The 27,027-nt window shown below is 37.5% G+C and overlaps 1 protein-coding gene across 1 annotated transcript in view; it reads left to right on the top strand.

Moving 5' to 3' along the window:
- Nucleotides 1–27,027, top strand: part of ANTXR2 (ANTXR cell adhesion molecule 2) — a 179,153-nt gene that overhangs the window by 71,632 nt on the left and 80,494 nt on the right. Inside the window, exons 12-14 of the mRNA XM_027544859.1 lie at nucleotides 4,061–4,156; nucleotides 20,871–20,915; nucleotides 22,357–22,449. Coding sequence (XP_027400660.1) covers nucleotides 4,061–4,156; nucleotides 20,871–20,915; nucleotides 22,357–22,449 — 234 coding nt within the window. The remainder of the gene's footprint in view (nucleotides 1–4,060; nucleotides 4,157–20,870; nucleotides 20,916–22,356; nucleotides 22,450–27,027) is intronic.

Raw genomic sequence — 27,027 nt, 5'->3', positions numbered from 1 at the left:
CTTTTGGAATTTGTGAGCAGAGCCAAATGGTGAGCCATTTCCATGGACACTGTGGCTCGATCCTCCTGTGGGAAAGGTCTGGGGGGAACGTTGTGTTCACTCCATACATGAACAGTCACAGATCAGGGGTGTCTTATGTAAGAGCTTAAAGGTGGGATCATGAATTTAACACATTTGACAACATTTCTCCCATAGGATATCATAGTTTTCTATGTATTCCGTTGACACTCTTTTCCTGTTGTATTCTTGTTTGATTTCAGAGCTTAGTGTAATCATTGCATGATTTGTTCATGAATGTTTGGAATTCCATGTAGAAAGATGCCCTTTGAGTGCTTTCATAAGAATCCTGATGTGTGCTCTGAATTACTTCCTTTGGTTTTGAGGACACAGAACTTAGATAATTACCTAAACATTTTCTATAATGTATTTATCTTCTCTCTCTCACTGATACACACACATATACACACACAAATTTCTATCTGCAAGACACTGACTTAGATGTTTAGGCTACATCAATAAATACATTTTGAGTTTACACTTTAATTATATTAAACTGTAATGAAGAAGTTGCTAGATGACTGCATGTCTTTTCATTTCTTAAAATTAATGTTTTATGGTAAATACCATGTAGTAGCATTTTCAAGTGCCTTAAGAGTGGGCTAATAGTAAATAATAGAGCTTTATGAAGATTGTATGTGTGTGTGAAGTTTTTATACTTATTTTTGTTGTCTTCTGAAAATAGATTACAGGACAGGGCAAAGATTCTAGGTAATATTTTGGTGCTGTATGTTTTGGTTAATTTGCAACCTTCACTTTCACTTTTCACTTTCATGCATTGGAGAAGGAAATGGCAACCCACTCCAGTGTTCTTGCCTGGAGAATCCCAGGGACAGGGGAGCCTGGTGGGCTGCTGTCTATGGGGTCGCACAGAGTCAGACACAACTGAAGCGACTTAGCAGCAGCAGCAGCAACATGAGTTATATAAATAGCTTGTATGGTTATTCCCTCTTATATCCAGATGCAAAATTAGAAAGCAAAGGATGGCTTTCATTATTCATGTATATACTTGATTGTTAATCTTCTTCTAAAATTTCTGAAGTCAGTGCATGTTTTATGGTCTATGTTGCCCTGAGAATTATTTTAAAAGTTATTTTTAGTGGATTTATTAAAATTGAAATGCAGTTAATAATCAATGTTTTTGAAAACTGATTTGTTTGGAGATAGTTTCCAAGTCACTGTATGGTAATCTCTCTTTTTTTTTTACACTGTGATATACTAACAGATGATACAGGGAAACTATGACTCACATTTCAAGATTTTTCTGATAAGCTGTACAAAGAATATTTTGCTAACGCTCCTTAAACTAATACTTTTGAAACCTACCTTCTCTTCTTCAGTTATTTACAAATAACTATCTACATAAAGAGGCTTCTCTGGTGGCTCAGTGGTAAAGAACCCACCTAGCAATGCAGGAGACCTAAGTTTAATCCCTAGGTCAGGAATATCCCCTGGAGTAGGAAATGGCAACCCATTCCAGTATTCTTTTGCCTGGAAACTTCGATGGAGAGAGGAGCCTGGAAGACTACACTCTATGGGGTTGCAAAGAATCAGACACGACTGAGGGAGTGAGCAGTCAAGCATGTCTACATAAAAATCATTATCTCTTTGTGCATAAGTTATTATGTATTACAATTCAAATTCCATCATAAAATGTTCTAATTACTAAGAAAAATTGTTACTTCAACATCCAAAAGTCTTTTAGCTTTTTGATCAATCCTAACATTTCCCCAAATGTATACTGGGGGATCCTAGTTCTGTAGGATATTGATAATGTTATGAGACAAAAATTGATTTGTGCTGATGTAAGCTGGACTTTTTTTTTCCTACTACAAAACCATTCAGAGCTTTAAAAATATGTTAATGTGCACAGTGCTTTTCTAAGAGAGATATCCTGGTTATCACTTTGCCGCAAATAATTTCATGCTTTGGGAACAACTGACTTTATTATTGTATAGATTAGAAAACAGAGTCCCCTAAGAATTAAACAGCTTGCTTAAAATTAGACATCCAGACTAACACTTGTAAGGCAAGGCCATTTTAAGATGAGTATTGGTAGGTTCTTTCAGCTCCAGGCTCTCTCTCTATCAGCTCTTGGGATAAATGTGACTCTTGTCTTGATTTCTGGGCTTGTACTTCTTATTTGTTTTGAATGATATGGTGTGTATCTCTGAAAACCTACCTTTGAAGACCCAAATTCCCACCCAGAGATAATGTATTGATTTATTTTTTTGATTTTTTTTCCCTTCCTTGAAGTCTTTTCTTAAAAAAAAAATAAAAACACAAACAAAACATGATTACTGGGGATATCAGAGAGTAAGCCTTTGAAAGAGACACCTTGTTCTCTTGGAAAATTGATCTCTATGCTAAAAATTAAGTATTCTTCTTTGTGTCATAGCTCAGTTGGTAAAGAATTTGCCCGCAATGCAGGAGACCCTGGTTCGATTCCTGAGTTGGGGAGATCTGCTGGAGAAGGGATAGGCTACCCACTCCAGTATTCTTGGGCTTCCCTGTGGCTCAGCTGGTAAAGAATCTGCCTGCAATGTGGGAGACCTGGGTTCGATTCCTGGGTTGGGAAGATCCCCTGGAGAAGGGAAAGGCTACCCGCTCCAGTATTCTGGCCTGGAGAATTCCAAGGACTGTATTCCATGGGGTCCCATGGGGTTGCAAAGAGTCGGAAACACTGAGCGACTTTCACTTTGTGTTTGTGGCTCTTGCCATCTCATTTCTTTGGAGTTCATTCTCTTAGTAAATAGTTTTACATACCTGGCCTGGAATATACCTGGATAAGTAGATTGGGAATAGGCCCTGCCTTCTAGAACTCATAGTGAATACAGAAAAGACAAATTAAATCATTGTAGTTCATCATAAATAAATAAGCAAACCAAATAAATAAATTGTGCTAAGTGCTAAAGTTTAAGGTTCAGAGAACTATGCCATGTACAGTAAGAAGGGGTATTTTCTAGCCAGAAGGTACGAGGAAGGCTTCCTGAGGAAGTGGCTTTAGCTACGCCCTGTAGGATGAATAGGTAGTTGGTAGATGAAGCAGGTAGAGGCTGAGCCCAGGACAGAGGTGTTAGGGCTGGAGGAGCTTGTCATTAGGAAGTGAAAGAACACCAGTGTGGTTTGTGGTTGAGAGTGGGTAGCACTTGAACTGGCATGGGTGATGCTCTGATATACGAATGCATAAAATTGCATCCTTTCATTGATACCTGTGTACCACTTGCCAACAAGAACTGTTGTTGGTTTGTCACCTATTTGGTGAGTTTTGGTATTCATCTTGTCCTACCATTTAAGTATATGAAGAAATAATGCCCATCATCAAAAAGTCTGGGGAAATTCTGCATAAATTCTGCCTAGAGGTAATCATGCTTGTAGCCACAATAATCTTTTCCCAGAGACGAAAGATGGGGACCATAGGGACTGTTCATGGGGCTTCCCAGGTGATACTAGTGGCAGAGAACCTGCCTGCCAAGGCAAGAGAGGAAAGTGCGTGGTTTGATCCCTGGAGTAGGAAAAGGCAACCCACTCCAATGTTCTTGCCTGGAGAATCCCATGGACAGAGGAGCCTGGTGGGTCGCAAAGAGTTGGACACAAATGAAGTGACTTAGCACACACAGCACGGGACCATTCGCACAACTCCAAATTGTGATTTTTTTCCCCTATTTTTCTTTAAGGTGTAATTTCAGACACTTTGGGAGGGTTTTATACTTATCCTTGCCTGTCTTAACATAATATATATGAGGTATAATGAGGGAATTTAATACAAATAGATTATATTTAGTATATTATATAAATATAATAAAATGGAATATAATATAGGTAGTATATAAGTAGTAAGATAATTTATACAATTTAAGAATGTAAAGGAATATATTAGCAATCTGGTTTAACATTATTATGCTTCCTATCATTTTTTCTGGTGTTTCCTTAAAAAGTACATATTTGGGATTTGACTGTCAACTTTGCTGACTGCCTTGTTTTTGTTTTCGGCTTCCTCCAGTCTACTGGGATTGCAGCCCTCATTGCTATTTTGGTGTTACTGCTGCTCTTGGGTATTGGACTGATGTGGTGGTTTTGGCCCCTTTGCTGCAAAGTGGTAAGTAAGAAGGATTTGCAGTCCTCTCTTTTTTTTTTTTTTTAAACATCAAGGTGTAAATTAAGGCTGAAATACGAATCAGTGGCACATTGCTCAACAACAGCAAAGTTTCAATTAGAAAATTGAATTTTAATAGTTATATGTTTTAATCATTGTAAGAAATTCTGTTCATGCCTGCTAATAAATGTTTACTATAAAACTTAATCTAGAAAGTACTTCAAAATCAGGTTTAGGGGAAGAAGAGAAGAAGGTAGGAATAATGATAGGGATAAAGGGTTTCCCACTCAAGTACAAAAGAATTTCAAGTAAATTGAATGATATGTTCTACTGGATTCATTGACAGGGATTGATAATCTGTCAGGTTTGGGGTTTGTTTTGTTTTCATTGCTTATTGAATGTTTCATTATCTCTTTGAAAGATACACTATTTCAGGACTTTTTCTGTTTGCCTCTTGGGGAAATCATTTTAGAAATAAGTCACATGCAAATGTTAGGTATCTGAAACAGTCACTTTGAAGTTATGACAGTTGGTTTGAGGTTGTGTCCTTTTTCATGCTTGAGTAAAAGCTCTGAAAGAACATGGATAGACACAAGCTCTCTGGTGCTACTGTAGCAAATTGCCACACATTTGCTGGCTTAAAGCAACACAAATTTTTTACCTAACAGTTATGTAATCCCAGATCCAACATGGGTCTTGCTGGGCTAAACTAAGCTGAAAAGTATCGACAGTGATACATTCCTCTCTTAATGCTCTAGAGGAGAATCTGCTCCCTTGATTTTTGCAGCTTGCAGGGGCTCCTTCCATTCTTGCCTAGTAAGCCCTTCCTCCAGCTTCAGAGCCAGGCATGTTGCATCTCTGTCACCATTCTTCTGTAGTCACTTGTCTTTCTGACTCCAAACCCAGCTGGGAAAAGACCTCCAGTATCAAGGAACCATGTGATTAGGTTGGACCCACCTTGATGCACGCATGCATGCATAATCTCTCATCTCAAGATCCTTCATGCTAATCACATCTACAAGGTCTCTTTGGTCCTGGAAGACAGGTTATTCACAGTTCCAGGGAATTAGAGTGTGGGTATCCATGTATGTGTGTGTGTGCTCAGTTGTGTGTGACTCTCTGTGACACCATGGACTGTAGCCTTCCAGGCACCTCTGTCTATGGGGTTCTCCAGGCAAATATACTGGAGTGGGTTGCCATATCCTTCACCAATGGACCATCCTGTCCCAGGGATTGAACCTGTATCTCTTGCATCTCCTGCTTTGGCAGGTGGACATCTTTATGGGGCCATTATTCTGCCTGTCACAAGGTGGAACTCTGAGTAACAAACATCAGCACAGTTCAAGCAATATAACTTGGATTGTTCAGGCTTCATAGAAAAGGTTATTCTGAAGAAGCACTCCTTCAAAGCATGCCTACCACCTATTTTGATATCCTCTTATCAGCACCTTATATTGAATTTTATGTTTTGTGGATCACAGTAGTGTTTTACGTAATATTACTAGACTGACTCTTTTCCCCTCTCACCCTTGCTGACTGATTTCCACTCCTTGCAACTTCAGGCAGTGCTTTGTATTACTTCTGCATTTATTATTCATTGTACTTCAGTCCACTTTCATGAGGCAACTTTGCAGTCCTTTATCTCAGAGCAGTTGGCCACGGAGGAGGCATGGAATTAATTTAGACAACAGCAGAGACATGAAGCATCCTGTCTCTTTGCTGAACTAATCAGTTTCCTGCATAGCAATTTCTGCTCAGTTTCCTGTTGTAACCTTGATTATCTTAGATATGGTGATTTTTAGACGAGCTAACTTTCTTGAGTCTCAAATTAAAAAGCAAAAAGGTGCCTTAATGTGATTTGTACTCCTTACTTTTTTAATTTAAAATTCACAGGGGTGGTTTTCATTCTTTTGTTACTTTGCATTTTCATCTACTATTGACCAGAGGGCTCAAAAGTGTCAAAGTATATGGTTTTTTAAAAGGACACTTGCGAAGAATGAACTGGGCTTCTTTGTGAGGTTGCTGCATGCCTGCTCAGTTGCTAAGTTGTGTCTGACTCTTTTGTAACCCCCTGGACTGTATGTAGCCTGCCAGGCTCCTCTGTCGGTGGAATTTCCCAGGCAAGAACACTGGAGTGGGTTGCCATTTCCTTCTCCAGAGGATTTTCCTAACCCAGGGATCAAACCCAAGTCTCCTGCTTGGCAGGCAGTTTCTTTACCACAACAGTTGATGTAATCAAATGAAGTCTTCACCGTCACATGGATTCGATCATCAGGTAGTGAGAATAGATCCATTCCATCTCTGAAACTCTGCAGATTGGAAATCAGGAATTATATTTCTTTATGCAGGGTGCAGAGGGACACCATTAAGGTGTGTTTTTAGGCTGTCAGGAGGGCTTCCTATTTACAGAAACATCATGAATGCTTACTAATTTCTGCAACTTATTTAATAGAGAGAATCATCCATATTTTACATTTAGAAATATAGACTACATAGCCTTGAGTATGAACTTACATTTAGATCTAAAAATAAATGAATTGGGCTTTCCAGGTGGTGCTAGTAGTAAATAACCCATGTGCCAATGCAGGAGATATAAGAGATGCTGCTTCAATCCCTGGGTCAGTAAGAAAATGTAAGAAATGGCAACCCACTCCAGTATTCTTGCCTGGAAAATCCTATGGACAGAGGAATCTGGTGGGCTACAGTCCACAGGGCCACAAAGAATCAGACATTACTGAGCGACTGAGCACATAAATGAATCAGAACAAATGTTCCCTAAAAACACAGATTTAAAAGCAGAGAGAAAGTAGAGGCAACATTCTGCATTCAGCCCTTAGTAATCTGAGCCAGTGCTGGGCTTGGAATTAGGGGTTCAGAAATGACTACCATATGATATGGAAACTCATATTTTAGCATGAAGCACAGAATGGTAGAGAAACTGAGAATGGAGGCTCATGAGTACGCCAGGAGCAACACATGTCAGGAACACAAAGGAAAGAGGGATTTGCCAGAATTGAGGGATTGTTTCAGGGAAACTGGGTGGAGCTGCCGATTCCAAACTGATTTTGAATATTGAACAAGACTTTGGCAGTTGATGAGGGACATTTCCTATGAGGTGTGTGTGGAATTACAAGTTATTCAGATGGGCTTTGAGATGTCCTAGGCTGAGGTCTAACATGCCAGGGAGGGGAGTGGTGAAAGATGGTTTAGGATCTAGGCATGAACCTCCTATGTCTTTGAGGACGTTTGAACTCACCCCAGGGGTGAGGAGAATACACTGGAAAGATTTGATCACTGATCCCCTGAAAGAAGCTTTACTTGCTGTACATGGTGCTGAGATCTGGTCCCGGTGGGGATTAAGTCTTATCCAACTGAGACCCATCAGTTATTGAAATACAAGCCAGTAATAGACAGTGAGCCTTAGACATGGCAGTGGGCAGGGGAGGGGCAACGTAGGGATTGGGGGAGTGGGGAGTACAAACTATTGGGTATAAGTTAGGCTACAAGGGTATATTACACAACTCAAGAAATATGGCCATTATTTTGTAATAACTGTTAGTGGAGTGTAACCTTTTAACATTTGTATTTAAAAAAAAGATATAGCCTGAGCAAAGTATCTCTAACGAAGTATAGAGAGTTGGAATATAACAAGTAAGCTAAATCAGTTAGAGAAAGATGAGAAGGTGATATGAAAAGGAAGGGTCAAAGGAAACCATAACCTTATGAAAAACAAGATCTTGAGTATAACAGAAGGTGTACCATGATGGTACAATTGCAGGATATTTATTTATTTGATTATGTTTAGAGAACATATTTCCACAATGCTGGTATTAGAATATGATTAGTTAATCGTTAACAGCGTTCGTTATTAGGGATTATTTTGAACTTTGACTATCAGCTATTACCGGTAATAATTCTTTTTAATAGGAAATGAAATGCATTTATTTCAGCTTAATGTTAGTCACTCAGTTGTGTTTAACTCTTTGCAACTCCATGGACTGTAGCCTCTGTCCATGGAATTCTCCAAGCAAGAATACTAGAGTGAGTTGCAATTCCCTCCTCCAGAGGATCTTCCCAACCTAGGGATAGAACTTGGGTTTCCCTTATTGCCGGTTGATTCTTTACTGTCTGAGTCACCAGAGAAGTCCTTATTTCAGCTTGGTGTTGTGTAAATTTCTTTTGTTTGAGTGTCTTTTAAGTACTGGGACAAACATTTAGTCTTTCAACTGAAATATGATTAAACAGCTTAAAATGTCTGTTTTCAGGCACATTTAGACTATGTCAGCCATCACCTCCTTGGGAATCATATGCTTAGAAGCTCTTATCGAGATAGAAATCCTGGAATGGAAAAAAAAACCCTGAACAGAGGGTTCTTCATTGAATCATTTCATATTTTTAAAAAATATCTTGTGAAATAATGTAACCATTCATGTTTCAGAGATTAAAATTTCACAGATATCTAATTAATGACTCAGCAATGACAGTGTTACCTATGTCTTAGCCTGGATTTTTTTTTCTGCTCCTAGTAACTGGAAGGCTTTCAGAGTAGCTGCTCTCAGATTTCCATCTGTGGTGTCTCTCTCACACCAGGGGAAAGGGTAGTTGGGTGAAACATCTCCAAGGATCAGTGTGGTTTAGGATAGCCCCTATGGTAAGGTGTCCATGATCGTTGTCTTCTATGGCAAAAGAGACTTTACAGATATGATTAAATTCAGGATCTTGAAATAGGGAGATCATCCAGAATGACCTGCTGCTGCTAAGTCACTTCAGTCCTGTCCGACTCTGTGTGACCCCATAGACGTCAGCCCACCAGGCTCCCCTGTCCCTGGGATTCTCCAGGCAAGAACACTGGAGTGGGTTGCCATTTCGTTCTCCAATGCATGAAAGTGAAAAGTGACAGTGAAGTCGCTCAGTCGTGTCCGACTCTTAGTGACCCCATGGGCTGCAGCCTACTAGGCTCCTCCGTCCATGGGATTCTCCAGGCAAGAGTACCGGAGTGGGATGCCATTGCCTTCTCCCCAGAATGACCTAGCTGGCTCTAAATACCATCACTATGCCCATATAAGAGGGTGACAGAGGAGATAAGACCTTAGATGGGGAGAAGGCAATGTGACCATGGAGGCAGAGACCAAAGTGATGCAGCTTCTAGGCAAGGAATGCTGGTCACCAGGAGCTGGAGAGGCAAGGAGTGATAAACCCCTGGAGTCTGCAGAAGGAACCGGCTCTGATGACACCAGACTTTAGTTATAAGACTCAGTTTGGACTCCTGGCATCTAGAACTGTAGGAATATAAATTTCTGTTGTGTTAAGCCACTAAGTGTGTGCTAATTTGTTATTGCAGCATTAAAGATCTAACAGATTCCCTACATGATTCTGATATTCTCCAGAGCTGGGGATCACTGCTCAGGGCTATTGATTTGGGGGAATTCTTATGGAATATGTTTTTGGATCAACTCATTACAAAACCTGCCTATGGAGTACAGGAAGTTGTAAGATGGGAGACAAGGAAATATTCTTAAAATATTTGCAGTGATTCTGTGGCAGTTAAAACCCATGTGCGTTCTTTAAAATTAGAGTTACCATTCTGTTTTGTTTTGGGTCAACTGTCAAGTAAATACGTGTAATGCTTTATATACGGAGTAGAATTTACTCACTGTTTCAGAGTGACAGGGATTTGTTGAAGAAAGAGGTTTCCTATTTTAAGAAGTATCCAAGACATATATGATATTAGAACCCATTGACAGCAAAGATCCGTGGTCAGCTTTCTCAGGGTGCTTGTTATTTGATGGTAGAAACCAGTACAGTCCCGTTCATATTCAGATATCCACTATTTCAAAATTATGAGAGAGAAAGACAAATACTATATGTTTCCACTTATTTGTGCAACCTAGAAAACAAAACAAAGGAACAAATATAACCAAACAGAAGACATGGATACAGAGAACACACAAGTGGTTGCCAGAGGGGAAGGGATGAGGGATGGGTGAAGGGGATTAAGACGTCCAGAATACAAGTTATAAGATAAATTAGTCATGAGGATATAATGTATGGAACAGACACAATAGTTGTATTGTTATAACTGTCTATGATATAAAAATATTGAACCACTATGCTATACATGCAAAACTATTGTAAGTCAATGAAACTTTAAGAAATCATGATAGTTCCTAGACCTACTATTATATTTCATTATTTGATGAATTAATAAAGAAGCACATAGTATTTCTGTTTCACAGATCTGGTTTCTTGTTTTTAAAAGTAGATTTGACAGTTACATTTCAGTACAATTGGGTTCCTTTTAATCCTGTGTATTTTAATTTAGCTTGTTTAGTCTAGGAAGGGGTTTATTGGTCCCCTATAATCAGATTGCCAAAGAGGAACATAGAATAAAAAAGGTTAGAAAAAAACTCCCCAAATAGAATCTCTGGCTACCAATGATGCTTTTAATATGAGCTTATTTTGAAATGTTAAATCTTTCGATTCATTTAATGAGTATATTCAAGGATAAAAGAGACAGGTGATATCATTAAAGACAGATTAAAATGTTGCAGATTTGTGTCCTCTGTGTGCCTAGGTTTTCCATGGCAAATAGGATCTAAATCAATGATCTTTGGAGAACTTTATCTTGTAGTAATAGTAATAGTAGTAATAATAGTGGAACCCTTATGCAAAGGTGGAACTTTTAGGCACTATCATTGGTGAACTGTAGAGTATGTTGAATTTGCAAACTATTCCATCAAGGGGGAAGTTCTCATTTTTGTCTAAAGTAATTTCTCACAACCTGTTTATGATTCTGTTTCCTACTCATTGAATAACCTCACACCCATCCTTTACAACTGCTTTTCTATAACAAAGATGTCAGCAGCATCCTTCCTTTTCCTTAGATTAAAAAAGGGGAGAAGTTAAAAACAATCAGGTATTGAATCATGAGGGAAATATGAGAAGATACGGCTCTTTGCATCATTGTTTAACTCATAAGATGTGTGGAGTTTACGGCAGGTTTGTTTCACTACCAGGATAGCAGAACTGACCGTCCTTCAGTTGCATCATTTGGAAGAACTGGGCATTCTGCAAAATTACAGATGTAAGGCTAATGAGGTGGCAAACAAAGACTTTCTGGAGTGTTGTCAGTTAGAGTGTGTTATCCAGCTGCAAATAAATATCTGAATATGCCGGAAATGATAAATGTTCACTTTGCTCTAGTGTCCTTGGCCAAAGTTCTCCATCCACAAGGGAAAACCGCAAGCTCATTTTTCCTCAGTCCATTTAAGACATTGCATAAAGATCTCATAAATCTGTTTAAAAAACCGTTTTAAAAACTTATCTTTTTAAAGCCCAATTTACTAACAAGTAAGCTGGGCTTTCATGATGAGGATATATCTGACTAGAGCTATATAGAATCGTTTTCTTAGCCAGCAACAGCTGTGCTGTTCTTTCTAAATAGTAATAATGCTTCTACATTGCACTTGTTTTTTATTGTTGAGGAGGGCTCTTGGTGCCTTTATTGAGTTACTTTGAGAGCAGCCTGATTTTTTTTTTAAAGAATGCACAATAAAACAGAAGGAATTTAAATTTTAATATGCCTTCCTTGCACCATTAATTAAAATGATTTATGTTTGGTTGCCCCTTTGAAATAGAGTGTGATGTTAGTACTTATTGGTTCTATGGTGATGTTTTCCAACACAGCATCATTACAAAACAGGTTATCACACTCTTCCCAGTCTTAGTTTATTTATCTTGACGGCAGTACCTTTACTTAACTCCAGGAGAATACACTCTCACGGGGCTTCCCAGGTGGCCCAGTAGTACAGAATATGCTTGCTGATAGAGAAGACGCAGGTTCGATCCCTGGGTCGGGAAGATGTCCTGGAGGAGGAAATGGCAAATTCTTGCCTGGAGAATTCCATGGACAGAGGAGTCTGGCTGGCTACAGTCCATGGGGTTGCAAAAGAGTCAGACAGGACTGAGCATGCGTGCTCCCCAACCCTTCAAAGCACACTCTCACATCGTTCTTCCCAGTCCTCATTAGGCATTTAAAATTATATTTATTGTCCAGACTTCCCACTATTATTTGTTTATTCAAAGCAGTCTCTTTGAACATTGGTGAGTCTGTCAGGGAGGAAAGGAAAGGGAGGCAGATAACCTGACCATATCTTGGTCTCATTGTTGAAAGCAACTCACTTTGTGGGATTTGGAAAGGACTTCCCAAACACTAATGTCAGAGAACTTTGTATTCATGAGAGGAAAGGCATTGCACTTGTTCTATGATCTTATCCAAAAAGAAAGGGAAGAGTGAAAGGAAATCCCACATGTATTTTAAACAAGTTTTTGTACACTCTAAGAATGAGTTCTTGAAGTCTGTGGACCCTTAGGTACTTAGATGACATTGCTGAAATATTGGGCATTTGTTTCTGTCACTGGCAAGAGTCACTTCTGAAATACTACTTGACCTACAGTCATTACACAGTATCTTTTTTTTCAATCTAAGGCAGTTCACTGTTGACAGTTCTTTTCACTCTTTTCTGAATATCGGAACATATGATCGCATCAAGCTGGCTGCAGGCTCCAGTGCTGACATTTTCTAGCGCAAAGAATGCCCACATCACTCGAACATTTGAAAAGTGTTAATGAGCAGATCAAAAGGACTGTTGCCTGAAGCAGCTAACTTTTTCTTTTTTTTAAAATCGGCTCTCCTCCAAACTGAAATCTTCATTCTAGCAGCTAAGTAGATGAGATATAATCCTCTCTGATGATGATAATAACAAATGAAAAAAAAAATTGGAGAAGAATCAAACTCTGCATATGGTTCATAAAGTGGTGAAAGTGTTTTCCAGAATCTTCAATATCGAGTTGAAGGATGCTAAGTAGAAAAAATCCTGGCAACTAGGCAATATTATGCCTTTTAAAATCTGCAAATTCTCATAAAATATGGTGCATACGAATACATCCTTTTCTGAGATGAGTGTTCTTGCACTATTTAATACAAGAATGGGATTCTCATGACTGTTATTTTTAATGTATTTGGACAACAATCAGGTTTCCTTTTCTCCTGCACTAATTTTACTGAAATGTAGGGACATCAGTGGACACAGACTTTCGCCATTTTTGGCTTTTGGACTGAATGACTTCAGATTATTTTCACTCTCCTTTGTTACTTATGAGCCTGTGTGGTACAATGGCCAGACGGAGCATTTACAAACATCAAATACACACAACATTTATTTCCTGTTCCAACATTTCTAGGGCAATGATGTTGGGCATATGAATTAATATGTTATATCCCTATAAAATGAGGATGATAGCATCTGTCTCATACAGTTACCATAAATATTGATTTATATCTGTTTGTCTATCTCTATCTATCTCATCTACCTATTCATCTATCTAACCATCCATCCATCCCACCAAGTAATGTACTTCTCAACACATCTTAAACTTTTTCTCCTGTACCCTTTGCCTTGGCAATCCAAACTTTATTTTAAGAGAATGTCATGTGCCAGAGAAAGTTGAACCCAGAGTTTGGAGGTAGGTGGACCAGCGTTCTGAGTTTAAATACTAATTCTAATGTTTTCTCTGTATATCCTTGGACAAGTTACTGAATTCAGAGCCTCCCTTTCCTTATATTTAAAATAAACATAGTAACTGCATAGCATTATTATGAAAATGGAAGCAATATGGAGTGTGTGGCATATGCCAGCACCAATAAAATGTGGTTATTGTTAATAGTATTAACAGCACACAGATGAGCCTTGGGTCTGTTTCAGTTTCTGAAAGTGCTGTTATTTGTTGTGGTGGTGGTTGTGTCTCTTAATCTACAAGATCAAATTTTTATTTATGCAGAATTTTAAGGGTTTTTTTTTCCATTGTTAACAATGTAGAAAGTATACTTGCCAGGATTTCAAAATCAATTTAAATTTATAATAAGTCATGCATTTAGTCATACATACAATTAATTACACATTATTGGAAAAACAAACCCTAATGTTCTTTTCTGAAATAAGGTGAACACAAATACATGTAGACATATGGCCTACTTAATTACGTAAAGGCATAGAAGCAAAAGACCTGTTGGAAATATTGTGATACATATTTTGTCTTTATCATTCTATTAGAATTTTCATTTTGGAAAGGACCTATAGTGAATCAAGTTTATTTCCCAGATGAAGAAACTTAGCATGGGCTTATATTTTCCCATCTGTCTTTGAGTTCATTAGCTCTTGGACTTTATTGGTCAAAAGAGACATTTGATACTTCATTTTCTTTGGAACTAGCAATATTTTATTTTCATGGAAATCTTTATCAGTCATCATTTACATCTTTTTTCTCCATTAAAAAAATAAATTTAGAGGTTGGCTATGAGCCTTTGCAAACATTCTCAACTAGTTCCTTCAACTCACTTTCAATCATGTCTTTAGTATCTGTTGTTTTCACAGCACTGTATTAGGCACTATGATATTTTTAAAGAGGGAGAAATGATATTGCCCCTAAGAAATCAACACTTCTGAGGGGTAGTTGAAAAATTCCAAAATAAACATATAAACCCAAATTGATGAAGCATGAATGGTTCAACTGGGTGGTAATGTTTATATTGTTAAAAGTTTTAAAGTTTCTAGATAATGGAATGGAAAGTTGGTAGACTACTCTATGAAGGATGGAAGGGACTTAATATGGAAATGGTCATTTTATCCGGGGTAGCAAAGGGGTCTTCAGTCAATCTGGAGTTAGAGGTACACAAACAGAGATTTTGTAGATAGAGTGTTGAATTGAGGGCCATGCTAAGGCATTTGAACAATGAGAGTGCAAGAGGACTCATGCACTGAAAAAGGACTTTTTGTTTTCTGGGTTGTGGCTTATGATAACAGATAGCGTCTCTGATAAAGAAGGTAAAAATGCCTCTCATTATCCTGTTGTGAGGTTGTCAGCAGCGTCAGATGAGGATTTTAAACTGAAACTTGATTTGCCCATATCCATGCTAAAACTCGATGCTATGCAGGATAATGAGCATGATAAATATGACATAAAAAAGAGGTGTTATGGAGGTGGATGTTCAGTAATTCTCAAGGGGGTATAGGCGGCACTGGTGTGAAGAACCTGCCTGCCAATGCAGGAGACATGAGAGATGCGGGTTGCATCCCTGGGTTGGGAAGATCCCCTGGAGGGGGGCATGACAACCCAGTCCAGTATTCTGGCCTGGAGAATCCCATGGACAGAGGAGCCTGGTGGGCTACAGTCCATGGGGTCGCGAAGAGACACAGCTGAAGCAACTGAGTGTGCACATGCACATAGTCTAATATAGGACTGGGGATGCTGTTTCAGTTCTCAGAGATTCATACACCCTACAAGGTGTACATGTAGTAACCAGAGTAAATTTAAAATCCTCACAAGGAAATGAAAATGAGTACCATATATTAAATTAGACTTGGTGGAATGGAGGTACCTTAGCTTCTTCCCAGTGAAAGAACTCTAGAGCACTTTATGATAATTTGCAAAACTGAATAGAAGCATGATGTGTAAGGTTCTTCCCCAAATTCAGTAATTCCTTGATTTCAGTTGTGGTCACTGGAACATTTGATCCATTTTGACTAGAGAAATGATCAATTAAGCTCCTATTGCAATCAATTAAACTTCTTGAGAGTCCCTTGAACTGCAAGAAGATCACACCAGTCAATTCTAAAGGAAATCAACCCTGAATATTCATTATAAGGAATGATGCTGAAGCTGAAGCTCAAATACTTTGGCCACCTGATGTGAAGAACTGACTCACTGGAAAAGACCCTGACGCTGGGAAAGATTGAAGGCTAGAGGAGAAGAGGGCAGCGGAGGATGAGATGATTGAATAGCAGCACCGACTCAATGGACACGAATCTAAGCAAACTCTGGGAGATGGGGAAGGAAAGAGGAGCAGTCCACGGGGTTGCAAAGAGTTGGACACAACTTAAGAGACTGAACAGCAAACAACAACAAGCTTAGAAAAATATTGACCTGGATGCATAGATTAGAATGATGGATGAGTTAGAGATAGAGAAGCAAGCTGCATGTATAATTTAGCTACAAGTAAAACATGTAGGGGCTTCCCAAGTGGCTCTAGTGGTAAAGAACCTGCCTGCCAATGCAGGAGACATAATGAGACGGGTTCCATCCCTGTGTCAGGAAGATCCTCTGGAGGAGAGCATGGCAATCCACTGCAGTATTCTTTCTTGGAGAATCCCATGGACAGAGGAGCCTAGCAGGCTGCCGTTCATAGGGTTGCAAAGAGTCGGACACTATTAAAGCGACTTTACACACACACACATGCAAAGCTGTAGACATTAATGCCAAAATAAAGCGATGGTAATTATAGATCAATCCTAGTTTTCAATATGTTATTAATTAAAATGCATGGAATGAAGGTGAGGACTGCCAGGGGTGCATCTGTTTTTCCTGAGTACCATGCCTTTAATTAATGGCTTGGTCACACTTAAAATACTATTTATCAGTTCTAGAATCCACACTTTGAGATATTGTACAAATGAATACATACTAAAGAAACTGACCAAGATTACCCAATATCTCAGACCATTACATGAAAAATGATTGTGAGGTTTAGCTGTCAGATGATATATGGTTCGTATTCAAAAACAGGAAACCCTCTCTTCTGGAATTAAAAATAGTTGTCTCTGTGTGTGTGTATACATTTCACACTGTAGGATCAGGGCTAAAAAGTGGAAACTACGAAGAGGGAGGTTTTGGCTTCATTTAGGGGAAAATTTTTCAAATGATGTGGGTTCCTTGCCAGGGGAATGAATTGCTTAGTGAAGTAGTGAATTTCTCTTTATTGCAGGAATTCAGACATAGTTGGATGACAACTAGGTGGGGATTTTTCAGAATAATGAAGTTCTGGTTGGATGCATTGGGGAAGTTGAAAAATACTGTACTAGATATTTTTAAGGTCTAAAGACTCTCGAGTTCATGATTTTAGGTAGTGATAATGGGAATGGATGTGAGAGTTGGATTATAAAGAAAGCTGAGTGCCAAATAATTAATACTTTTGAACTGTGGTGTTGGAGAAGACTCTTGAGAGTCCCTTGGACAGCAAGGAGATCCAACCAATCCATCCTAAAGGAAATCAGTCCTGAATATTCATTGGAAGGACTGATGCTGAAGCTGAAGCTCCAATACTTTGGCCACCAGATGCGAAGAACTGAGTCATTGGAAAAGACCCTGATGCTGGGAAAGATTGAAGGCAGGAGGAGAAGGGGACGACAGAGGATGAGATGGTTGGATGGCATCACCGACTCAATGGACATGAGTTTGAGCAGGCTCTAAGAGTTGGTGATGGACAGGAAGGCCTGGCATACTGCAGTCCATGGTGTTGCAGAGAGTTGGACATGACTGAGTAACTGAACTGAAATGAATGGCAATGGAATGTAAAGAATCCTTCCTTCTTCCTGTCATCTTTCTGTCCTCCTGCCCTCCCTCCTTCCTTTCCCCTCGCTTCCTTCCTTTACCTCCCTCCTTCCTTCCTCTTCTCCTCTCTCCTTCCTTCCTTCCCTTTCCTCCTTCCTTCCTTCCTTTCTTTCTTCCCTTCTTCCTTCCTCATTCTATCTTCTTCCATTTTCTTTTCTCTTTCCTGCCTTACTCCCTTTTCTCTCTTTCTAACTTCCTTTCTTCCCTGCTTTTCTGCTAGACACTTTGCTAAGTTCTGGGAATATAATTAGGAACAAAGCAGACATAAAATTCATTCTCATAGAAGTTACAGTGCTTTGGAGTTGGATAAAATTATCAATTGTGATCAATGCTAGGGGAGAACAAACAGGCATCCATGCATATTAAGGAAATCTGAACTACTTTGAGAAGACTGGGGAATTCATGGTGGGGAAAGGAGAGGAAAAGATAGGAATGTGGGGAGAAAGAGAGACAGACACACACATGCACACTGCAGAGACTAGAATATTTCAAAAAGTCTGTTGGACATGGTAAATGATTTGGTGACATCATTCAGAGGTGGGAATAAATTATAGATTATGAGAAAATTTTAAGGCTGCAATTTTAAAGAAAATGATTTACTTGAAAGAAACAGGGAAGACAGGAAGAAGAATTAGCTTTTAAATGAAGGTAATTAGGTTGGTTTTGACTCTGTTGAGTGTGAAATATTGACTGATCTGGTTTTCATTTATTTTGGACATGCATGTTGATAATGACATGCGTGCTTTTTTTTTTTTTTTGATTTGCCATATTTTTATTTATTTTCTAGATTACTGTTATTTTTAAATTTTGTTTTATTATTGAAGTATAAGTGCTTTACAGTGTTGTGCTAGTTTCTGCTGTACAGCAAAGTGAATCAGCTCCATGTATACATATATCCCCCTTCTCTTGAGCTTCCCTTCCACCCTCCACTCCCATCCCACCCCTCTAGGTCATCACAGAGCAGTGAGCTTAGCTCCCGGTGCGTCTCCCACTAGCTATCTATTTTACACATGCCAGTTACATACGTCAATGCCACTCTCTCAGTTCGCCCCACTCTCTCCTTTCCCCTCACCTTGTCCACATATCCATTCTCTACATTTGCATCTCTATTCCTGCCCTGCAAATAAGCTGAGTGCTTCCTTTTTATAAAGGAAATGCATCTGTAGCATGATAACCTTTGCCTTATTTTACTACAGTATTATTTTAAATCTTTATCCTCTCTTGGCATTTATTTCTGGGCTAAATCTCAAAATTCACAGATTTCTATCCTTCAATATTACCAAAATGAACTGGAATTTTATGTTCATTGATAAAATGAACTTGGATAATAAAAGGGTTAAGTAAAAATAACAGCATTTCTTGTAGCATTCAAATGCTACGATGAATTAGTTTTGAGATTCAATCAAATTAAATTACTGTCCATTTATATCCATGTGATTGTGGTTACTATCTTTTTTTTCTTCCTGAGATTTAGATCTAAACCAAAATTAGAATGATGAAAATAATTATAAAAAAGATTATGAGTCAGTCTCTAAATATTTTTTAAAAGCCTTTCATTATGGAAAATTTCAAACATATGCAAAGAGAAAGAGTAAAATAATGAATCCTCCATGTCTTCTTCACACAGCTTCAGTGATTCTCAATTATGGCTAATCTTATTTCATCTGTAACCCTATTCACTTCCCACCTCAAATTATTTTGGTGAAAATATCAGAATTATATCATTAACCTGGAAGTGATTTGGTATATATCTTTAAAATATAAGCATTCTGTAAAAAACATATTCAGGGATAGTTAGGGAGTTTGGGATGGACCATGTACGCACTGCTATATTTAAATTGGATAACCAACAAGGACTTACTGCATAGCACATGGAACTCTCCTCAGTGTTATGTGGCAGCTTGGATGGGAGGAGAGTTTGGGGGGAAATGGATACATGTATATGCATGATTGAGTCCCCTCACTGTTCACCTAAAACTATTATAACATTGTTTGTTAGTTGGCTATACCCCAATACAAAATAAAAAGTTAAAAAAAAAGAAAAACATATTCATGATAATAGATAACGGTACAGTAAAAGAATTCTTTGATGATATTTATTTTCAAAGCTACTCTTTTAAAATTTTAAGCATCTAATAACAGAATTGAAACATTTGACCTTAAATGAAGTGGAGCAGTTATATTTTCAAAGTTTTCCTTCTTAGTATACAGACTTGGATGTGTACCCAAATTATCAGAAGCCATTGGCACTTGGTCCGTCATTTTCTATCAGGATGGTATGAAAGTCCAGACACCCCAATACCAGTGAAGATCATTTAAATCAGATTTCAGTCTATATTCCTCTCACATAAAGAATTAACCATATCAGACTTCATGAAATAATCCACTGAGGAAAGGAATCTTAGCTAAGAGGTTGATTTGTTTCTAGAAAAAAAAAAAGGTGAGGAAAGAGAGTATGTTCATCTCCCTTATCTCATCCAATGCAAACTGATTTTTATATCATCAATTTGAAAAGAATCAGTGAATCACAGCAGGAAGACTTTGCTAGTAAATACCCTCTCCATTTGAGGGAACAAGCTGTAATCTAGTGAAAAATGTTTGCATTTTAACATTAGAAGAAACACCTAGTGAAAGGTATTTGACAGTTTTCTTGTTATTCACCTGAAAAATGAAGCTATAATGTATCTATATCCTAAAGATAAAATGAGTGAATGTGCTGGTTGGTTAGCTAGTTAGTTTAAAAAAAAATGACTAGTAGTTACTGGTTAGTCAAAAGCTAGTTAAAAAAAAAAACGCAGTTTTAAAGGGCGATAGGAGGGAGAGGGTGCGAAGATTTGGGAGAATGGCATTGAAACATGTATACTATCATGTATGAAACAAGTCGCTAGTCCAGGTTCGATGCACGATACTGGATGCTTGGGGCTGGTGCACTCGGACAACCCAGAGGGATGGTATGGGGAGGGAGGAGGGAGGAGGGTTCAGGATGGGGAACATGTGTATACCTGTGGCGGATTCATTTCGATATTTGGCAAAACCAATACAATATTTTAAAGTTTAAAAATAAAATAAAATAAATAAATAAATAAAAACAAAAAAAAAATAAAAAAAAATAAAGGGCGATAGGGGGATAAGTATTGAGAAGCTAAGTTGATCAGGGACATCTTTGGCACCATCACAGTATTTTACTAATCTAATTATTTTATACATTCTTATTGTCTCTTCTCGATGTCACTGAAGTTCCTACATTTAAATTTTTTTTTTTTTGGTACAGGTTATCAAGGATCCTCCTCCACCACCACCTTCTGCACCAAAAGAGGTAAATGAGTGCTTAATAAGTGATGTGGGTATTTTTTTTTTTTGTATTTAGATATTATGCCAGATCTGATCAATTATGCTGTTGTTAGGTAACTCTGATATATTGACTTTGAGTTTAGACTAAGTCACTTGTTATTTTTCAAACCTTGTGGTTTCTTTTACATGTTAGAAGATAGGACCTTCATACATTGATAAACATAGACTTGCTATCAGGAGCAATAGTACATAGAGATTTAATTTACTTTTTATACCAATATGTGAATAATTTGCTGTTACTTACCTTATTTACAAAAAGTTGGAAGATCTAAGCTTGAAGTTTAAAGATATTATTACTTTCTTCAAAATTAGTATTACTTTTATATTACTGCTATATGCTGTATTATCATACTATTAATATAGTATATATTAAATATCATATTACTAGTATATACCATATACTAGTAATATTGTGTTAGCAAGAAGAAACATGGCATTGTGCATTTTCAAAGCTTCTCAACTACCTTTTTAGTACCAATTTTGCAGGGTTCAAATTTACACACATGTTGAGACTTTCAGTTCAGTTCACTTCAGTCGCTCAGTCGTATCCGACTCTTTGCGACCCCATGAATCGCAGCACGCCAGGCCTCCCTGTCCATCACCAACTCCTGGAGTTCACCCAGACTCACGTACATCGAGTCAGTGATGCCATCCAGCCATCTCATCCTCTGTTGTCCCCTTCTCCTCCTGCCCCCAATCCCTCCCAGCATCAGAGTCTTTTCCAATGAGTCAACTCTTTGCATGAGGTGGCCAAAGTACTGGAGTTTCAGCTTCAGCATAATTCCCTCCAAGGAAATCCCAGGGTTGATCTCCTTCAGAATGGACTAGTTGGATCTCCTTGCAGTCCAAGGGACTCTCAAGAGTCTTCTCCAACACCACAGTTCAAAAGCATCAATTCTTCGGTGTTCAGCCTTCTTCACAGTTCAACTCTCACATCCATACCTGACCACAGGAAAAACCATAGCCTTGACTAGGCGAACCTTTGTTGGCAAAGTAATGTCTCTGCTTTTCAATATGCTATCTAGGTTGGTCATAACTTTCCTTCCAAGGAGTAAGCGTCTTTTAATTTCATGGCTGCAGTCACCATCTGCAGTGATTTTGGAGCCCAGAAAAATAAAGTCTGACACTGTTTCCACTGTTTCCCCATCTATTTCCCATGAAATGATGGGAAAATAAGGTAGATTCCATGAATTGTGGAATGAAAGGAGCCCTTATATTCTGTAGAGCTTCACTAGAAATTTATACACGTAAGCAGAAGTACATACACTTGTGCTATGTGCAATTTTTACTATATTTCTTCCATATCAGTGGTATTATTCAGAAAAATATCTAAATGTGAGCCAGTTCTGACTAAGTAACATTTTAAGAAATTATTAAACACCTTTTTAAAACTTGTATCTGCGTAGGAGGAAGAAGAACCTCTGCCTACCAAGAAATGGCCAACTGTGGATGCTTCCTATTATGGTGGTCGAGGTGTTGGAGGAATTAAAAGAATGGAGGTTGGTATCTCTTAAAAAAAATAGAAGCTGCTAATCTGGAATATATATTTTTAGAACTATTAAGCCATGGAAACTACTTTTCACAGCTCAATTTCCTAATACCATCCAATTTTTCTTAACATGTAGTATTTTTGGGGGCAATTTTTTTTCCATGGAATAATTCTAGCCATTTCAAAACTGTGCAAGAACTGACTTCATTAGCCAATGGATTGCATTGATAAGACGCCTGAATTCTAAAGGGCAAAACAAAATTAGGGATTTTCCTCACTGTTTTGGAAAAAATGACTACAGAGAACATCAACTTTGAAGAAGCCAACTACTTAAAGTTGTAACAATGATTGTCTTTGAAAAGATTCAGTAGTTAAGTACTGTTTGGGGAGAAAAAAGTGTTAAACTATTCAGTAGAGTGGATATGACCCTATCACAAATGTAGAGGAAGTACCTTTAAGGCTTTTTAAAAATAGGTTTTGTATTATAAAGTAATTAGCCTCCAATTAAAATAAACATATTAAAAACATGAAAATAAAAATAGGTTTTAGTTGCCACTTATGAATAATCATAATTAATATTAAATATCATTTATAGAATGTATTAAATTTTTAGACTGGCAAAAAGTGTGGATTAAAACAGAACTTAAATATTATATCTTAAATATCAAATGAGGTCTTCTTATCACCACAGACATATTTTTCAATGTGGTGGAATAATTAATAATAAGCAAGCCCTGTCAGCACTGACCCCTTAACAGTGGCAGAGATAAGCCAGCCTCCCACCCAAGGGAGCAATTGGAGGGATTTTCTCATTGGTATCATGACTTTATTATTAATCACAGATCCTGGCAAAGCATGTATATAAGAAGATGTATGCAGGGGGAAAGCGGTTAGACAGGAATTAGCACAACGTGTTAGTAGTTGTCTTTGAATGGAGTGATTTTCAATTTGTGTTATGTATTTCCCTGCTTGTTCATGACCTATTTGTCAGTGAGCATGTACTAATTTATATCAGAATAATAAGCCTGATTCCACTTTGAAATCCACACATCTAGAATGCCACATGACAGTGGGGTTCAAATACACTACACGCGTGCTCAGTTGCTCAGTCGTGTCCAACTTTTTGCGACCCTATGGACTGTAGCCCACCGGGCAACTTTGTCTATGGGATTCTCCAGGCAAGAGTAGTGAAGTAGGTAGCCACTCCCTTCTCCAGGGGATCTTCTCAACCCAGTGATGAAATCCAGGTCTCCTGCATTGCAGGTGGTCCTTTACCATCTGAGCCACCTGGTATATTTGTTCTTATTGAAAACACCAGGAATTGTGGCAGATTTTTGTTATTCCAATATTCTAGTATTCCAGAGATTAGGAGTCTCTTTCTACAGAAAATAAAAGCATATGCATGAGCTCCTGAATGGGTTCCAAGTTAAAAGGCATATTACTGGAATATGGTCAGGAAAGCCATGGGGCCATGAACATCCCTGAGTAACTCACATTTCAAGTTTTAAGAGTTATTGACTCTTTTATTTAAAATTTAGTCAAATTGAAATTTATTAATTTGTGTTTTAGTTTTGACTTAAACCATCTGAGCCACTAGGGAAGCCCTAATATGAAATTACATTGCCCTTTCTTTTTAGCTGAAGAAAATTTATGAGAAGGACTCACTCACTGTTAATAAATCAGAGTCCATTTTGGTCATAGACAATTTTTTAAAAAGTGTTTTCTTTAATGTGGACCATTTTTAAAGTCTTTATTAAATTTGTTCAATTTGTTTTACATTTTGGTTTTTCAAAACAATATTGTTTGTTTCTATTTTACATTTTGGTTTTTTTGGCTACAAGGCATGTGGGATCTTAACTTCGCAGACCAGGGATCAAATCCACTCCCCCTGCATTGGAAGGCAAAGTCTTAACCAATGGACCACTGGGGAAGTTCCCTAACCATGGATAATTTGGGCTACATTTTATGGACTACTCCATCAGTGAGGAGGAAATAAGGATGGGAATGATAAAAAAAATGAGCAAGTAAATATGGGCATCACAAAGGGAAAACACAATACGTAAAAATACACAATACAAATATACTGAGAATTAAGCACCATTGGACTTTTTCAAGCGTGAATTTATTTAAACTTGGAGAGGAAAAATAGAAAACATACCTTGTTTTAAAATCATGCCTATTCAAATCTGGAAAGTATTTTCCTTAAAAAAAATAAATACCTTAAAGGGAAAGTAAATGGAATTATAGAAATCATGGTACATCTGAATTAAAAAATAAGTCTTTGTAACTAAATGTTGTTTTAAGCCAGGATAGGAATTTTAGTAGAAAGTCCTTTCTTCCTTCTCCTTTACATTAAATACTTAAACACTATAGTAATGGTTATTTGCAGAAAGCTGGAGCTGAACTGATGTTAATAATAGCTGTTAGCACAACTGAGCCACAGTACCTGATGACTTCACATGTGTGTTTCTGGCAGTTCAGCAGGAAACTGTTTTTGTTTCTTTTCTCAGTTCTAAAATTGCTCCTTTATGATACAACCTCTGAATATGCTCAGAAATTATGGAATTTCATTGTTTATCATGAAAACCAAATAGAATTGGAAACATTTAGCTATAAAATTTGCACTTTTTAAAAAATATTCAAAAGTCAATTTTGTTAAGAATGCCTTTAGCAATCTATTCTTGTTATTCTTTTATCCTTTTTGGCTATCTCAATGTGGTCAAACTAAAATATTAAAATTTATACATATAAGTATGTATATATATTTAATTGTTTTTAAGAGTTTAAGGAAAACTCTATATAGTGTTTCCTAGCTTTAGAATTTGAAGTTGAGTGAGAAAGGATTGTGCTATTGTTTGTAGTGATGATGATAATGATGAAACAGCTATGATGAACTAAGAATAATGGATTTATGTAATGCATTTATTTTAGAACTCAGCAACTATAATTGGGGCTTCCCTGGTGGCTCAGAGGTAAAGAATCTGCCTGCCATTGGAGACATGGGTTCATTCCCTGGCTCGGGAAGATGCCCTGGAGAAGGAAACAGCAACCCACTCCAGTGTTCTTGCCTAGAAAATCCCATGGACAGGGAGGTTGGCAGGCTACAATCCATGGGTCGCAAAAGAATTGGATGCAATTTAGTGATTAAACAACAGCAACAACAATTATATATTGTGTTGGCCAAAAAGTTCATTCAGTTTTTTCCATAAGATGTTGTAAAATGGACTTTTCCACTAATCTAGTATCATACATTTAGTTGTTTAATAGTTGAGTCCTTAGAAATGCCATGTTGGGTGAGAACTCAAGTTCAACTATCTTCGTGTTCTTTATCTGAGAATGGTGCCAATGTTATTTAGAGGAAGGATACAATTACCATCACCTCTGTGATATCAACTGTGAATGCTGCACTAGTTAAAATCTGACTTAAACATCTATAACTTCTGGATGGTCCTAAATTTTACCTACTTATACTTCTACTCTGAATTACTTCTCTATGTTATGATACTATTTGACTATGTATCTTATTTTTTGTTTGTTTGTTTGTTTTTCTCTTAGAATTGAGACTTTATAACTGCAGGAGATGGGTCCTGGTTTTAGAATTTTTGAGTTCAATTTAGATATATCTAAAGATTTTTAAAGTTTTAATTAATCTAGGCGAAGACACTGATTTGAAAGAGAAGGTCATTTCTCTGGAAAGAAAGCCAACTATCTAGCTCTAAAGGTTTAATGGTGTTTAAAACAATTTTAACAACCTCATAAAGAACATTCTAGTACCACTGATCACACTGAAAGATACAGATACATTTTAATGACTCAACAGGGTCCACTTGAAATTGAAAACCTATTCTAAAATTGTAGTTAAAAAAAGGTAAAAATATCTAAGTAAGCCTTATCAAAAAGCTATGAATAGATCTTTCTATGAATGGTAATCATCTGTATTCCTGTCCACTAATTCAGGTCATTAAAATGCTTTTAAAAAGCTTATTAATCATTTTTTCTTTGTAGAAATTACCTAACACTGGTGAGTTGCTGTGTGCCCAGGACAGGCCTTCCTGTTTCTTTTTAGAGCTTCACTTATCTTTGTCTTCTTTGGGAACATCCTTGCTTTTTAGACTTTTATGCTGCTCTTGGATGAACAAAACCTTCCTCCAGGGGCCGCATCCTCTTCACATCCCCACACTGGAAAAAAATTTGGCTCAGATTTAGCCAATTTTCATTGAAAAATAAAGAAAACATCACTTGACCTTGCAGTTGTTTTCAGTATCCAGGGTTTTCAGAGGAAGGAATTCCCCCAAATTTGTGGAAATCTCTCATGTCTCTGAATTCTTCTCTTCAGAGTCTTTTCAGATTTGTCTTCCTTAATGAAAAATGTGTATGTCAAATAACCATATCCATATGAGCAGAGGAACTGAAGACTGAGAACTGCTTTACAAAATGAAGATAAAACATACATAATTATTTTTACTTCCAAAGGTGAAAGTTTAATCACACTTTTGTCCTTAGTCAAACTTGATGGGAATTTTGGAAGGAAAAATTAACTTCTTTTATAAAATATATTTGTAAAATTCGAACCTAGTTGAAACATCTT

This window comes from Bos indicus x Bos taurus, chromosome 6 (genome assembly GCF_003369695.1).
Source record: "Bos indicus x Bos taurus breed Angus x Brahman F1 hybrid chromosome 6, Bos_hybrid_MaternalHap_v2.0, whole genome shotgun sequence".
NCBI classification, from domain to species: Eukaryota; Metazoa; Chordata; class Mammalia; order Artiodactyla; family Bovidae; genus Bos; species Bos indicus x Bos taurus.
The sequence above is the reverse complement of the archived record's forward strand: the minus strand, read 5'-3'. Positions and strand labels throughout refer to the sequence as shown.